Source organism: Vollenhovia emeryi, unplaced genomic scaffold (assembly GCF_000949405.1).
Source record: "Vollenhovia emeryi isolate VEMERY1.0 unplaced genomic scaffold, V.emery_V1.0 DF939159.1, whole genome shotgun sequence".
Classification (NCBI taxonomy): Eukaryota; Metazoa; Arthropoda; class Insecta; order Hymenoptera; family Formicidae; genus Vollenhovia; species Vollenhovia emeryi.
Window position 1 is genome coordinate 198744 of NW_011967207.1, and position 14987 is coordinate 213730.

The window sequence follows — 14987 nt, forward strand, 5'->3', positions numbered from 1 at the left end:
TATTATATAATTATTATCGTGCAACATTTACATTTCCCGGGAAAAAATTTTCACATATGATCATATATAATCATATATGCTCATATACGAAAAATGTCCATATATAAGATACCATATGTATCATATATGATCGTACATGATAATGTGTTTGTCATATATGACAGTATATATGACAAATACATTATCATATACGATCGTATATGATAATGTGTTAGTCATATATGACAGTATATATGACAAACATGTGCATCATATATGATCGTATATGATAATGTATTTGTCATATATACTGTCATATATGACAAACACATTATCATATACGATCACATATGATACATATGGTATCTTATATATGGACATTTTTCGTATATGAGCATATATGATTATATATGATCATATGTGAAAATTTTTTCCCGGGTTATTTCACAGCCGCACTGAGAAAAATGTCCGAATAAATATAATCTGATAATCCAATTACATAATAACAACCGGATATATCTGGTTAAATTGTATATCCGATAAAAAATATAATCGGCTTATCGATCATCGCCCACACAGCACAGAAAGATTGCAGAAATGTTACATTGCAAGATTGCAATATTGCAGCAACGTTGCGCAACATTGCTGCAACGTTTCTGCAGGTTTGCAGCAACGTTGAAATGTCCGCCCTCAGAGAGATTGCAATGCAACATTATAGCAATGTTGCAGTGCAATATTTTTGGAATAATTTGTTTACTAGTTGCATTGCTGCAATATTGCTATTGAAAGTTTGCAATTTTATATCCCTGCAATGTCTCTGCAAGATTGCAACGTTTCTGCAATGTATAATAACTGCAACCATCTGTGCTGTATTCCCGAAATTTGTTTGGATACAACAAAATTTATTAGATCCAAAGAAATCATTTTCTCTGTGTAGGGTATTTCTCGCGGGATAATTCGTGCACCAACAAATCCGTGACACATTCTCGATACAGCAATATTTCTATACCATCCCTAAATCGCGCATGTCCCGCCGGCCGGTCCTCCCCGCCTTCTCTACGACCCTCGGTGCAGTAGACTCTGGTCGCCGGGACGCCGAGGGTCGTCTTCCGATGGCGACGTCGTTGTCGCGGGCAGAATTGCGACAGATGACACAAATTCGCGGACGGTATCAATCGAGTATTCATTAAGGCTGGATCCTCGCGAGTTGGGAAGATTATATCTCGAGATATGGATGGAATAGTATAGAAACGTGCATTTTCAAGTGCGAAACGGGTGGGCATCGTTTGAGGTATCGATTAGAAAATTCGAGCCCTGAGGAGGGAAATTTTATTTGACATTCGACGTGCGGGACACGGACTGCAAATATTGAAACGTCTCGAGTGCAGCAGTTTGATTATTCTTTCCGCGTTGTTTACGGCTTTTCAAATAATTATGAATTAATTTGTTGTGCGAAATTGGTGTGAACGAATTTAATTGCGCAAAGTTGTCCAGTGAAAGAGGGCCTCGATATCGGGGTGATGCAAGGTGCGAGGATGCTGAAGCTCGTGAGAGTCGGTGCGAACGGGCTCAGAAGGCTGCACTCCACTGGCAGGGTAAGAGCGTCTTATGTAAAAAGAAACGAAACAGAATAGATCCAAAGGCGAGTCGTTACACGACGAAAATTTGCGAGAATTGCGACGTATACGCGCAAACTACTGGCAAGGGAAATATTAAACATGGCGTTTACGGAAGTATTACGCAATAACGGGAGCGCACCTGTAACACACATTCACCGAGCTGTGTTAGATCCATACGTTACGTTATAATTTAGATGTGTGCCCTTAAGGTATCGAGTGAGAGAAAAAGGTGACTGATACTCGTCGAGTGCAACCACGTGGGCGGCGGCAATGGCCTATATCGGAGACAAAAATACTTTGACACGTAGCTCGTACGCGTATATGTTATGTTATGCCAACGAGATGCTCAAATTAGACCATTACAGTTAATAGCCTGTGCTCGACAACTTGCCGATAATTAAGGAGAGAAAAATAATTGGTTCTATAATTATTAACTAACCGTTTTATCATATTTTTAATTATTAGCATATTACGGTTATACATGCCATATACTAGGATTCTTCATTCAAATTGTGTTTAAAAAAGTCAATTGAATTATGTTTTGAAAATTATGAAAATCCTATTTATTCATTTATTTGCTGGGATCGTCGAGGGGTATTTGAATTTCATTATTAACATTTTCATCATCACGAACAAGAGATGTGGAGCTTACGGTTGAGTATCGATTACATAACAAACGGCAAGATTAATATCTCAGAGAGGAATCCCGCTCTTTAATCTAGTCGGGCTTTCAGTTTACATTATCTCTATGTGCGTACGTGCAATCCGACTGATCCGAATTAAAGTACACGTGGCAGGCTTCCGCTTACTATGATGTTGATTCATCGAAGGATCAATACAGAGCTACCTAGCAACCAGCGCGATCCCTCTGCGCAACCATCTCGAAATGCTTAATGCCAAGAAACTCCAAATAAGCCAGTCTTTTTAATCACAAAGAAATTATTATAGTTTCTCAGAGAAATAAATACATTGTACTATACGAAGGTTTTATTTTAGGGTCCAGATTTGATAAAGAAAAATACACAGCTATTGAATAAAATGCACAACTTTCTTCATTGTAATTGTTTTATCAACGTATAAACACATTTAGAAGTGTTCAATTAATACTTTTAATTGCAAGAGCATCTTGTAGCAGTCGTTGATATTTATTATAAAAGGTTAATGTAATTCCTGGTTGCTTCATAAGTCATATTATTAAAATATAAGTAAAAAATGCTTTTTGACATTTTGGAATTTTTCGAAAACAAACGAAGAAAACTGGAAAAATTGTTTTCGCAAAAACGAAGCTTCCTCTATGAGTGAGCAAAATGCATGTGTTTTCTGTCAATATTAAAGTTTTTTTAGAGTTAATATATACAGTAATGATAGACAAAATCAAATACATTTGAGAATCGATTTTGGTACTCGAATACTTAAAAAAATCGCATAACTGTCTGAGAACAGAGAACCGAACCGAGAACTATACGTAGAATCGTATATAATATGAACGTTCATTCTCGTTCTTGATCGGAATGTCAAAGTTCCGAGCAGTTGCTACTATTGTAACTGCATAGTATTATATTCAAGTTATTTGTATGAAAAATAATTCAATATAGAATATAGAGAAAAGCCTTCTATTATGAGATAAGCTCGTGATATGAGATAGCAGGGTTTTTGCTATTAAATTAATAGGCATCATCTGTTGGTCCCATCGTTAATTTATTGCCCTTGGAGTGAAATCTGTTTAGTGGAAAATTCATTGTTAGATCGTGCAATCGGTGTGAATAAAGATTTGTGATTAAATTTTTATGTTGACAACCTGCCATCTCATATTAGAAGCCGATCTCACAAAAGAGGACTTTCCTCTATCGAATAATTATTAATAGAAAATTATTATATACAGATAAAGTGGCGAAAATAACAAACATATTTTAAAGTAAAGACCTAGCACTTCTAGTAGCGTTTTGTTGCTCTCGTTTTCGAAATTCGAATCGAGTGGATCTATTGATTCAAATCTTAAATCATTTCATTGAAAGTCTAACGATTAATTTTAACAGTGATAACAGGGATCTACAACGCTTGCTTTAAACAAAATAAAAATGTGGTCTGAAATGAAACAAAATTTAGAAAAAAATCTCAGTTCACCCAAGAACCGAGTCTGAGAAATACATCACTTGTTCTCGAGAATAACGAGAACACACGTTGAGAAATCGAATATTATCGATTCTTCGTACTCGAATACTTCACTCACTACTTATGTATGTATGTACATACACATACACTTATGTGCAAGATTTAAAACTTTCAAATCGAATTTTTACTTATCTCTCGAGTAACAAGTCTACGGCTACACGTCCCAGAGAAAAAGTTTGTTTGTTTGAAATCAAACAAATTTTCTTTGAATTTTGACCATACTAGACTTTTATTTAATTTCAAAGAAATGATTTCTTTACCTTACCCAAAATTTTATTTGATTGAGACTGGAATTTCTAAGAAAAGTCGTATCTATTTCTTCAAATCCAGCAAAGGGTTTTAATAAAATTAAATATAAATTCAATAGATACCAGGAAATATGTGATTTTTACGTATCTCATTTGTTTAACCTAACTACATCTTCTTTCTGGGTGCATAATGCAGAATGAATTAGCGGTTCGTTTAAAGACATTCGGAAAGGCTGTGCTATTATTAATATTGTAACGTTTTAAAATAAAATTTTATTGTACAAATACATTTTTATTTCTCAACAACGACAAAAATGTATTTTTATCTATTTTTTAATAATTACTAACTGTATGATTGTATGTTTCCACATTTTGCTGGACAATATCTCAATTGTGGATAGTGTTTGAGCAAATCGCTGTTTAATTTTATGCAAATAAAAGCAATTACGAGATTGTCTTTCCTAATTTTTAACGGAACATCCACAATTTTACAGAAACGTGCTGCTATACCTGCGTCCACGAGATTCGGAAAAGCAAAGTATGCCTCTACTGGAGCTGCAGTGAAATTAGAATATTCTCAAACACGGTAGGAAATACCCTTACGTTGTCAGCTTAATTTGTTCAGGTAGACCTGAACGAAAATACATGGAAAAGTCTCATCGAATCGACTATATAGTTTTACGAACTATTTTTGCAATAATAATATTCTCTTCATACGAATGTAACGCGAGTATTTCTTTTCGAGTTCCGTGCACCCCGCGCGGCCGCCAGTGGAAACATAAACGTAACGTAATACTGAAACGCGTAATTTGAACGCGGACGTTACGCGTAATCGTGCATAACTGGCAAACGATACCGATGTATATCAAGGAATTGTTTTCTGCAGGAGGCATAGTGATCGTCGTGCAATAAGTTTCTCGACGCGATATCACGCACCGCAATCTATTGGCCCGGCGCAATTGATTAGATCGAGCGTTATTGTCTACCATTTAAGCGCGTTCAGTAACACGCGATTTCTTAAATCGTGATTTATTCCGTCGCTAAACTGAAGCAGAGGGATCTCTCGAGACTGCGAGACATGTCGTGAATTGTGAAATGTTCTCAAAATGGGATACTAATTTGTGTTTGTTTTTCACTCGCCATTATTAAAGTCAGAACGATGGACGATTTCGAATTCAGCGGTCATTACATCGACACGATTGGTGATTTCAAAGACCTGCCATTAAGAGCGTTTCGGTAAGATCATTTTCAAGAGTCTCTAATTATTATCGTTGTCCGATATTTACCGGATTGTTAAACTGAAATTAGCAATTAAAAGGTTGAAGCTTTACTACATGAAACACCCTATTCAATATAAATTAAATTGAAAGTTATCTGGAAGAAATAGATTGGAGAGCGATAGAAGGTAATACAAAAAATGTATTACTCAAGTAATCCCAGGTTTTGTAGAAGAATATAAATTCCTGACTTCATAAAATCTGGCTACGAGTTAAATATTTCCAATAGATTTTTCTATCGATCTGTTCTTAATGTGATTTCATTATCATTTTTTAACATTGTACGTTGCTTAATTTTTTTTATTATACAGTTTCATTCAAGCCTGTGCACTCATAATGAATCCTAAACGTAAATGCTCTTTTCGTCGATCAGCTGATTCTTAGCACCACGATCCTTTCCTCACGCAGAGCTTTCTGCTCATGGTCTAATAAACTCTAATATACTAAGCAATTATTTGTTGCCGGTTTCTGTTTGTTACAATTGTTCATCATCGTATGCAAATTGCATGTAACTTCTCGCTCCCAAGATGTCACCTGCACCAATCTGACGCACATGACGATACTATTTTAAGGCTTATCTTTTCATCTTCGTGACGGGTAGACGAAGGTCAAAAACTAATTTTTTCTCTTCTCGGGTATTATAAGAACCTCGGTAGTATCTAAGACGGAGTAATCTCTTCGAGCCAGTGAGCGAAACGTTCAGATTTTGCACACGTAGACGATCACGTTTTGCCAACTCTTTTCAATCGTGTTATGTGAAGAAAAACGAAAGATCTAGTCGTGTTTTGTGGTGCACTGCAACTCGAAATAATTGGCGATATCTTATTAGATTAAATTTGACTTAACTAAAAGAACGTTTGTTTAAATCTGTTGAACATACAGGAGGAATAAATGAATGAAAACCTTGAATTAAATAATTGTAATTTAACGCTGCGCAAAAAATTGTAACTGATATATCTGCAAGACTTGAGAACATTGTGTTTGTTGGTTTTTAAAAATAAGGAAACAGTTTAAAAAGTTAAAATAATTTTGAAGTACGACAATCACTATGCCGTACATCGAGTCGATCGATTGCGATTCCAAAGCGAACTCTGATCTCCAGTTGGCTAAGCTTTCCGAAGATTACGCGATTAAATCGAAAATCGCGTGTTCGATCTGGGTCGAGAAGAAAAATGATCAATCCACCCGGACGTTGGCACGCTTTCTTAGGTAACAGTCGCATTAACAATTATTATTATTACTAATGCAGAATTGTTTGTCTTGCTTCTCGTTACAGCGAATACAGCTTCATTCATGACAGCCATTATATGTAGTGAGTACTATGCGCCAATAATGCATGATACGAAAATGACGTGATATGAATAGCTTTTTACTAGCACAGCATGTGATATTCTGTCCTTTTTCGCCGACAATAATAACTAAAGACGATAAACGAAACATGAAATGGTCTTATTTAATGTTAGACATAATTTCACACATGCCTAACTTTTTACTTATAATAGCACAGGATTTAATATTCTGTCCCATTTCGTCGACAATAATTTCACTAAAGACAAATATCACACATAAAACGGTCTTATTTAATGTTAGACATAATTTCACACATGCCTAACTTTTTACTTATAATAGCACAGGATTTAATATTCTGTCCCATTTCGTCGATAATAATTTCGCTAAAGACAAACGAAATACACAATTTTATCATTTTGCTTATAATTTCAATGCATGCTTTCATACTAATGTTTATGAATGTATAATGATTTAGTCAAATGGAGAATGTAGAATGCGTTTATTTTATAATTATTTTATAATTATTAAGCAATAGCTGTAGAATGATTTAAGTAATTAAAATGTGATAGTCATTCTATATGTATATGATTTTGTTATTTATAATTAAAAATATAGAAAAATAGTTGTGAAAAAATATCTGTGTTAGTACACCGTTTACAAATGCGTTATTCTCTATCATTTAATAATTATATTTCAATGTTTTCCAGCACTCGAGATCAAGATCAAGCAACGAACGCCGAAGATGCTTTATTTGATATGTTCAAGAAAGAAGAGACCGGTCTCGTATCAGTGGGGGAGTTTCTAGCTGTATGTAAGACAGAATAACACATTTTAACAGAGAGATAAATTCGTGAAATGTTGTAATTCAATGCGAGTTGATATCTGTGTGTTGATATATTTAAGGCTTTAAGAATAACCGGCTTACGAAAGAATGACCCACGACTTCAGGAGTTTACTGACAATCTGAAGAAAGAGCACGCCACGAATAACGGTCGCACTAAAGCTATATCGCACGAGGCGCAGAAGCTCGATAGGGAACAATTTAGACGGTGAGTCCTATGGTCTCAAGAAGTAGGGGAGCGTGAAGGAGCCACGTTTCGAAAGAGCTATTTCTTGTTACAACTGACCGAGTAAACAAATTTTTAATATTTTTCAACATCATGGCGTTGAAAGAGCAGAATTCCTTTTTTTTATAACTTTGATTGTCAACTGTTTAACGACTGAAATAAATTTGTTTGTCAAATCGGTCTCATAAAATAAATAAGTGGCTTTAACTTGCAATGTATTTTTGTTTTATTAACACTCTAGATTAAATATGTACTTTGATTTTCATGCTTAGGAAAATATTCTCTCATGCCCGCTCTCTCCTACGTGTATTTTACGTGAATGCGAAATATTATGTTAGTTTAATAGTTCTAGATATTCTTCATATAACGTAAACTTTTATACAAATTTTATAAGTACGAGTGTTTAAGTATTGGCAAATTTCAATGTCAAATATATTCTTCTCTGAATTATACTGTTTTAATGTTAAGAAAGAAGCTTAGTGTAAATATTTATTGTGCAATAGAAAGTGTCTTTTATGCGCTCTTTCCTCTTTCAGGATTGTCAATCCCAATATCGTATTGATCTCGCGAGCGTTTAAACATCAGTTCATAATTCCCGACTGGTTGGGCTTCACGAAGCACATCGAAGATTTTTATTGGAAATGCAAGACGAACACCGAAGGCAAAGTTGCCTCCTATATACCGCAGCTAGCCAGAATGAATCCGGAATATTGGGGCGTATCCGTGTGCACCATCGACGGTCAGCGATTCAGCATTGGCGATACCTCAATACCGTTCACCCTTCAGAGTTGCAGCAAACCTTTGACCTATGCGATAGCCCTGGACAGGCTGGGTCAGGAAATGGTGCATCAATATGTTGGTCAAGAGCCGTCCGGTAGAAATTTCAACGAGCTCGTACTCGATTACAATAGTAAGTGTTACTCGACCAATTAATGCAACCTGAATAATTGTAAACGATAATTAACGAATGTGGCAACTAAATTAATTTCGGCTCAATTTAAAATCAGAGGAGAAGTGAAGTAAAATGCTTATTTTTTTTTAATACTCTTATACGATTAATTTCTGACACAGACGTGCATCTTTACAGAAAAGCCGCACAATCCTATGATTAACGCCGGCGCGATATTGATCTGTTCACTTCTGAAAACGTTAGTCAAGCCGGACATGGGCTTGGCAGAGAAATTCGACTTCACGATGAATTGTTTCAAGAGATTGGCCGGCGGTGAGAATCTCGGATTTAACAACGCTGTCTTTCTATCGGAGCGAGAGGCGGCCGATCGAAATTATGCTTTAGGATTTTACATGAGGGAGCACAAATGTTATCCGGAAAAGACGAATTTGCAGGAAGTTATGGATTTCTATTTTCAGGTAAATATTGCCTGTTCGGGCGATTTAAATGAAACATTGCAAACTCTTTTTAAATTATTAGAAGCAACAGTTATGATTTCAAAAGTATTTATGAAGATTAAATATTGTTAAAAATTTTCTGAATACAAATACTGTTTTCGATACTTTGTACAGAATAAAACGAGTCTCTTTAAAAAATTTTAACGCAACATTGTAGTGTACCTTAATATAATTCGCGGTCATCTTTCAATTTGGTTAATTTACGATACTGAGGAATTAGAGCGATAGCCTTTATTTCTATTTCGGCGACAACTCATACGTATGTTCTGACGATAAATTTTATTTTCATTGGCAAGTGCTGCGCTATGGAAGCAAATTGCGAGACGATGGCGATAATGGCTGCCACCCTCGCGAACGGCGGCATTTGTCCAATTACCGAGGAGAAAGTCCTAAAACCGGATAGCGTCCGTGATGTCCTGAGTCTTATGCACAGCTGCGGGATGTACGACTATAGTGGACAATTCGCGTTTAAAGTGAGTCAAAGACGATAAGAAAGCGCCGTGTAATATCTCCGGAAATGTATAAGATAACAAATAGTTCAAAGGGCACTGAAATTGAAAAGTTTCACAGACTTTTCAGAAACGTCACTGGCACAATCTTAACTGAATGTTTATTATAATTTAGAATGATAAACTTGTCTACAGCGTTGTTTTACCGCATAAATATATTAGTTAACAATGATAAAAATTTATCCTGAAAATCATGGGACAACGTGGCATTTTGAAGAACTTTGAGAGTTTTTGAACTTTTACCATACATTCTACTAGCCGAAAGAACTATCCTAAAAGTTTTTTGAAATGCCACGCTGTCCCCTACGGGAAGAAAACACTCAAGTTTTGAATGTTAACACTCGATTGTCCGAATTTACTCTCAAACTCGGATGTAAATATTTAAATCTGGGTGTTTACGCCCAACTTTGAGAGTAAATTCGAACAATCGAGTGTTAATGCTCCAAACTTGAGTGTTTCTTCCGTAAGGGGTTCTACGATCACATAATTTTCAGAGTAAATATTGAAAGAAAATTCTCTCCACGTGGCTAATTTATTTATTGTACGTACGAAGTCAACGTTAAGCTTCGATGAAAAGTCGATGCTACATCGCTAAATTTTATTCTAGGTCGGCATACCGGCGAAATCCGGCGTGTCGGGGTGCCTTCTGGTGGTAATTCCAAATGTTATGGGAATTTGCACGTGGTCTCCGCCCTTGGATCCGCTCGGCAATTCCTGCCGCGGCGTGCAGTTCTGCGAGGAGCTCGTGCGCGAATTTAACTTCCACAGGTAACGACATAATTTATCGATAATCGAATCGTTTCTCCAGAAGAAAACTGACCGGCGATTATAAGCAATTATTTCATATCTTTAAACCGTTCTTTCTCTCTTAAGGTAGTTATTTCGTAAAATCATTTATGTGAGAATTGTTTCAAATTTTTACAGTTTATTCTTTATATTAATACGTGCAAAATAAGACTAACTCAATTAAAATTGACCGCCTCAAAGTTCTAAAAAAAAAAAGTTAAAGTTTGCCATGTTACACAACATATTACGTGTAAAACACGTTAAAAATATTATCACACGCAACAATACAATTCGTTGTAATATTATTACACGTGAAATATTTACACATATTATTACGTGTTAAAATATTAATATTTGCATTTGCAGATGCAAATGATGGCACATTTTTTTGAGCTTAACGTTGAGTGAGATTCGTATGAGAAACAAATATGTTATGAAGTAAAATACAATAGAACGAATAACTAGAAAACGATCAAAATTATTGGCCGTCCCGTTTCAACAATATAAGCAGTTAAAACTGAAAAATTGGAAGAATTATGTAGTAGACCCGAGTGTAGTGTAAAAGATGTGGCAACTGCGCCTCAAACTATAATCTTTCGAATCGATTTTATATTATGTATTAATCGTAAGTGTATTTTTTAGAACAATATTGCATCAAGATATATCATTGTAACAATTGAGTGCCGGTCCCTGCCTGGAATAAACTTTTGAGCATTACTGTCGCGAAATAACTACCTTAACTAAATATTCGACATAGCTTTAGTTTTAATATACTAGGCGATACAATTATTTGGCGTTTTTTTAATATTATGTAAATTCTCTATGCCCTGTAATCTACGTCATCGATCGTCATGGAGACTTAATGGAATCCAATCCTTTTTTTCTTCGTTTCGCCTTCCTCATGTCGTTATCAGGTCAACTCATTTTACTATGACTACTATGGTTACAGGTACGATAATCTGAAGCACGCGACGAACAAGAGGGATCCTAGACGGCATAAATATGAAACGAAAGGCCTCTCGATTGTCAATCTTCTGTTCAGCGCCGCTAGTGGTGATGTCACGGCGATGAGAAGGTGAGGTACTCTTTTAAGAAACTGTTTAATAAAGATGAATCTGTGTTGCGTTTTTTTTTTTTAAATCATCTCTGTATTTGGCCAAGTTCGTGCGAATCAGCGACGAAGTTTAAGCGGGGCGAGGCGCAGCGTTGGTAGATGACAGTCGTATTAGTTTCGATTATTATCAGACACTCGATAATTTCAGACACCGACTGAGTGGGATGGACATGACACTGTCGGATTACGACGGCAGAACCGCGTTGCACTTGGCCGCCAGCGAAGGTCACCTGGATTGTGTCGAGTTTCTGATCGAGCATTGCGGGGTCCCGCACGATCCCAAGGACAGGTACAACCTGAGTGGTTCTACAAGATTACGTTGCAATGGTTCTTTTAGCAATTTAGTCTTGCGACAACGAATTATTACACATAATTAATTTAATACATTTCAAAGAATCATACATACGTGCCCCTTTTTAATCTTTATTTATAAATTATTCAATAAGTTAATACATTCAAATAGACGTTTCCTTAAATGAAATTTAATTTCTTCCTTACAACTTTCGAAATAATGGATATTATTTTCGTTCGTGCTAGAATTAACCGTTTTCACGTACTTGTTTATTTCTATTTTTCATTTTAATTTGCATTTGACTTTTTTATTTTTAAATTATCGATCCAGTGTAAAAGTGACAATTGCACGTAATTGCTTTAACAAGCTCTCAACTTTTACAATTAAAAATATATCGTATTTTTAGGTGGGGTAAACGACCAATCGACGAAGCCGAGACTTTCGGACACATGCAGGTGGTGGAATATTTGAACAACTACGCTCTCGTCCACAAGACCGAATTAGAGAACAAACAGAACGAGAGTATCGATGACGACAACGATTCGTGTCGTAAACCGCCGGAAACGGCGGTGCACTCGCCGTGAGCAGTAAGCGATGACGGATTTACGCAAAACTGGTGTGAGTCGAGGGTGAGGGTGGGAACAAGGACTTATGTGAAAGCTGTTAGGAGGAAGAAGCGAGACATATCGATCGTAGCAGCGGAACGAGGTCGCGAAGAAATACGTTTCTATTCCATGTGACCAGAGTATTTTTTAATATTGTACTACTTGAATGATATATAATTATTCCATAATTATTCGTACAATAATTAGTCGTAATTAATATGTTTTGGAACATATTTTTCATTCATCAGTTTTAACGCGAGTGAATTTACATAAGCCTTAAACGGACAATAACGGGGAATAATTATTTCATCATTTTTCGAACTCGTGACCTCGTTCTGCTTACGCGCGATGGAGTTATCTCAGCATTGAGCGGTACACTCAGATTACGAATAGCTGTGATTAATATTACGTATACGTCTTTTTTCCATGATTTAGTTTAGCATTAGAAGCCCGTGAAAAGCTCGTTTCATAATTTCATTAATTTATACTTTACCTCTCTCTATCCCTCACTGTCGATCATACAGTCGCCCTTTGAGGATACACTCCGATATTTTTTCACGTTTTCGACGCGAAAGAAAATTCTAATTTACATATCAGATCACTAAAAGTACAAACCAAGTGCTGTCCGATTCTTAAGTTAGAGATATTTGGTCTTCACGTTTGCCAGAACGTTCTGTATTCTTTATTTAACGGAGATAACATATTTTACAGCGCAATTTTGAGTAAATTGAGCTATTATAAAAAAACGTTTTGATTGAATTATTTATTATATGCGACAAGGCATAAGCTCTCTTGTCTTTTGACACAAGAGTGTTTTAAAAACGGGGGAAAAAATGGCTATTTATTTATAAAGTTTCAGATTCCCTAGTGATGTACTTTGCGCGTTGCAACAGCGTAATGCGTTAACGTAAAAAAGGAAATTACGTATGTTTTGAAATTAGAATCAATTTAATACAGGAAAAAATTTTAATGACGTATGGACTAGTTGGTGCATGTAAATTCAGTTTGTGCAAAACATTCTTTTCAATATTTTTTAATCTCTTTTTCGCACACTTAAATTATTTAAATAATACGAAAACAATAATTTCTTTTATTAAAGATATCGACAATTTACAATATATCGTTTCGACACAGTGGCGCTTATTATTCCTCTATTTAATTGTGGAAATAGTAAGTTTTTTTTAACGATGGCCCATAAAAACATTCTTTTCAATATATTCTAATTTCTTTTTTTCACGTTTAAATTGTTTAAATAATACGAAAATAATAATTTCTTTTATTAAAGGTATCGACAAATTATACCTTTTCGACACAGTGGCGCTTATTATTCTTCCATTTAATTGTGGAAATGATAATTTATTTTTCTACGATGGCGCATAAATACGTGGATAACAAGTCAATCGGGAAATACAGATGTTATCTTTTCTTCATAACGAATCGCGCGTGAATTGTATGTTAAATTCATATCTTTCTGAATATGCTTTCCGCGATGTTTTAGAGATTCCTCGAAGATACGGAATGTATATCCGTTTGTTAGTAAGGAATATTTAATATTTCGCAAGCACGTCCACTGTGTAAGAGAAACTTTCGGAAAATATTACTTCATATAATGTATATCTTACAAGGGGAAGCTCAGGTAACTCACCCTGGGATTTCGATGCCAATTTTTTTTGGTTATTCTGGAGGTGAAAAAGTTTATGCATATGTTAAAAGTCGATTGTCCTTTGCGACTGGTTTTATCTATCGTCTGGAAAAGGGTCTGTGCAGATAATTTTATGTCGTCGACAATGAAATAATTAGACACTGACGTGAGAGACAGTTTGCTGCTATAATCTATCTCTTCCGTCTATAATATCATCTACTATGATACATAGAATAATATGTACGTTGTTTCCATAGATAAGTAGTTAAACAAATAACGCCAATTCCGAGTGCAATTACATAATTATTTCTCAGAGTGTGAGCGACTATTCAGTTTCGCCATACTGTTGTTATTACGCTATATAAATGTGCCGACAGATGCAAAAAGGCTGGAAAAGTCAATTTATTGAGAACTAACGCGTTATAACTAACGATTACGCTAACGTAGCGATCATGTGTATAGTCTATATGTACGTTAAACGACTATTTTCGAAGAAATTAGGTAGGATCGCTTTGCGTAGAGAACCTGATGTTATATATTTTCAAATGGGCAAAAGATGACAATAACATTATTATCGTGTGAGAAACGTAATTCTCGTGCGAGAGGTGGATTCCGTAATTTTCTGTCACTAAAATGACAGAGCTTATGTGGCATAAATTATTTATAATGCACTTTAAGAAACGCATAATTTTTTTACCTCGTCTATTCGCGAGAATTAGTTACAGTATTAGTAGACGTGCGATAAGTTTTGTGACGAAAAACCTTTACATATTTTTCTATGACTGCTCTAGCAACATTGCGATGTTTCCAATAGGACAGTTATTCAGAGACTCGACAATCTCAGAACTCCTATTTCTAGAAAAGATTTTAGTTATACTTGGTAAGCTGTTTGTGTAATTTTCCAGATCAAGTATTGCGTCCACCTCTGTACTTGTTCTGTCTATGAAATAAAGTAATATTAATAAAGTAATGAAAACATT

At 35.4% G+C, this 14987-nt stretch overlaps 1 protein-coding gene across 5 annotated transcripts; it reads left to right on the forward strand.

Annotated features, from left to right (window-relative positions):
* The first annotated feature begins 850 nt into the window (after nt 1-850).
* On the forward strand, nt 851-14987 carry LOC105564785 (glutaminase kidney isoform, mitochondrial). 5 transcript variants are annotated; one of them, XM_012017443.1, is made up of 12 exons: nt 851-1574; nt 4513-4604; nt 6572-6607; nt 7293-7392; nt 7489-7634; nt 8189-8562; nt 8740-9020; nt 9356-9532; nt 10176-10336; nt 11304-11429; nt 11617-11757; nt 12167-14987. In XM_012017443.1, the coding sequence occupies exons 1-12, from the start codon at nt 1500-1502 to the stop codon at nt 12342-12344; spliced, it is 1887 nt and encodes a 628-aa protein (XP_011872833.1). In that variant the 5' UTR covers nt 851-1499; the 3' UTR covers nt 12345-14987. The 5 variants fall into 5 exon arrangements, with proteins under 5 accessions (XP_011872833.1, XP_011872834.1, XP_011872836.1 ...); XM_012017444.1 differs by lacking the exon at nt 6572-6607; XM_012017446.1 differs by lacking the exons at nt 851-1574; nt 6572-6607 and adding an exon at nt 5170-5254 and having other exon boundaries at nt 4530-4604.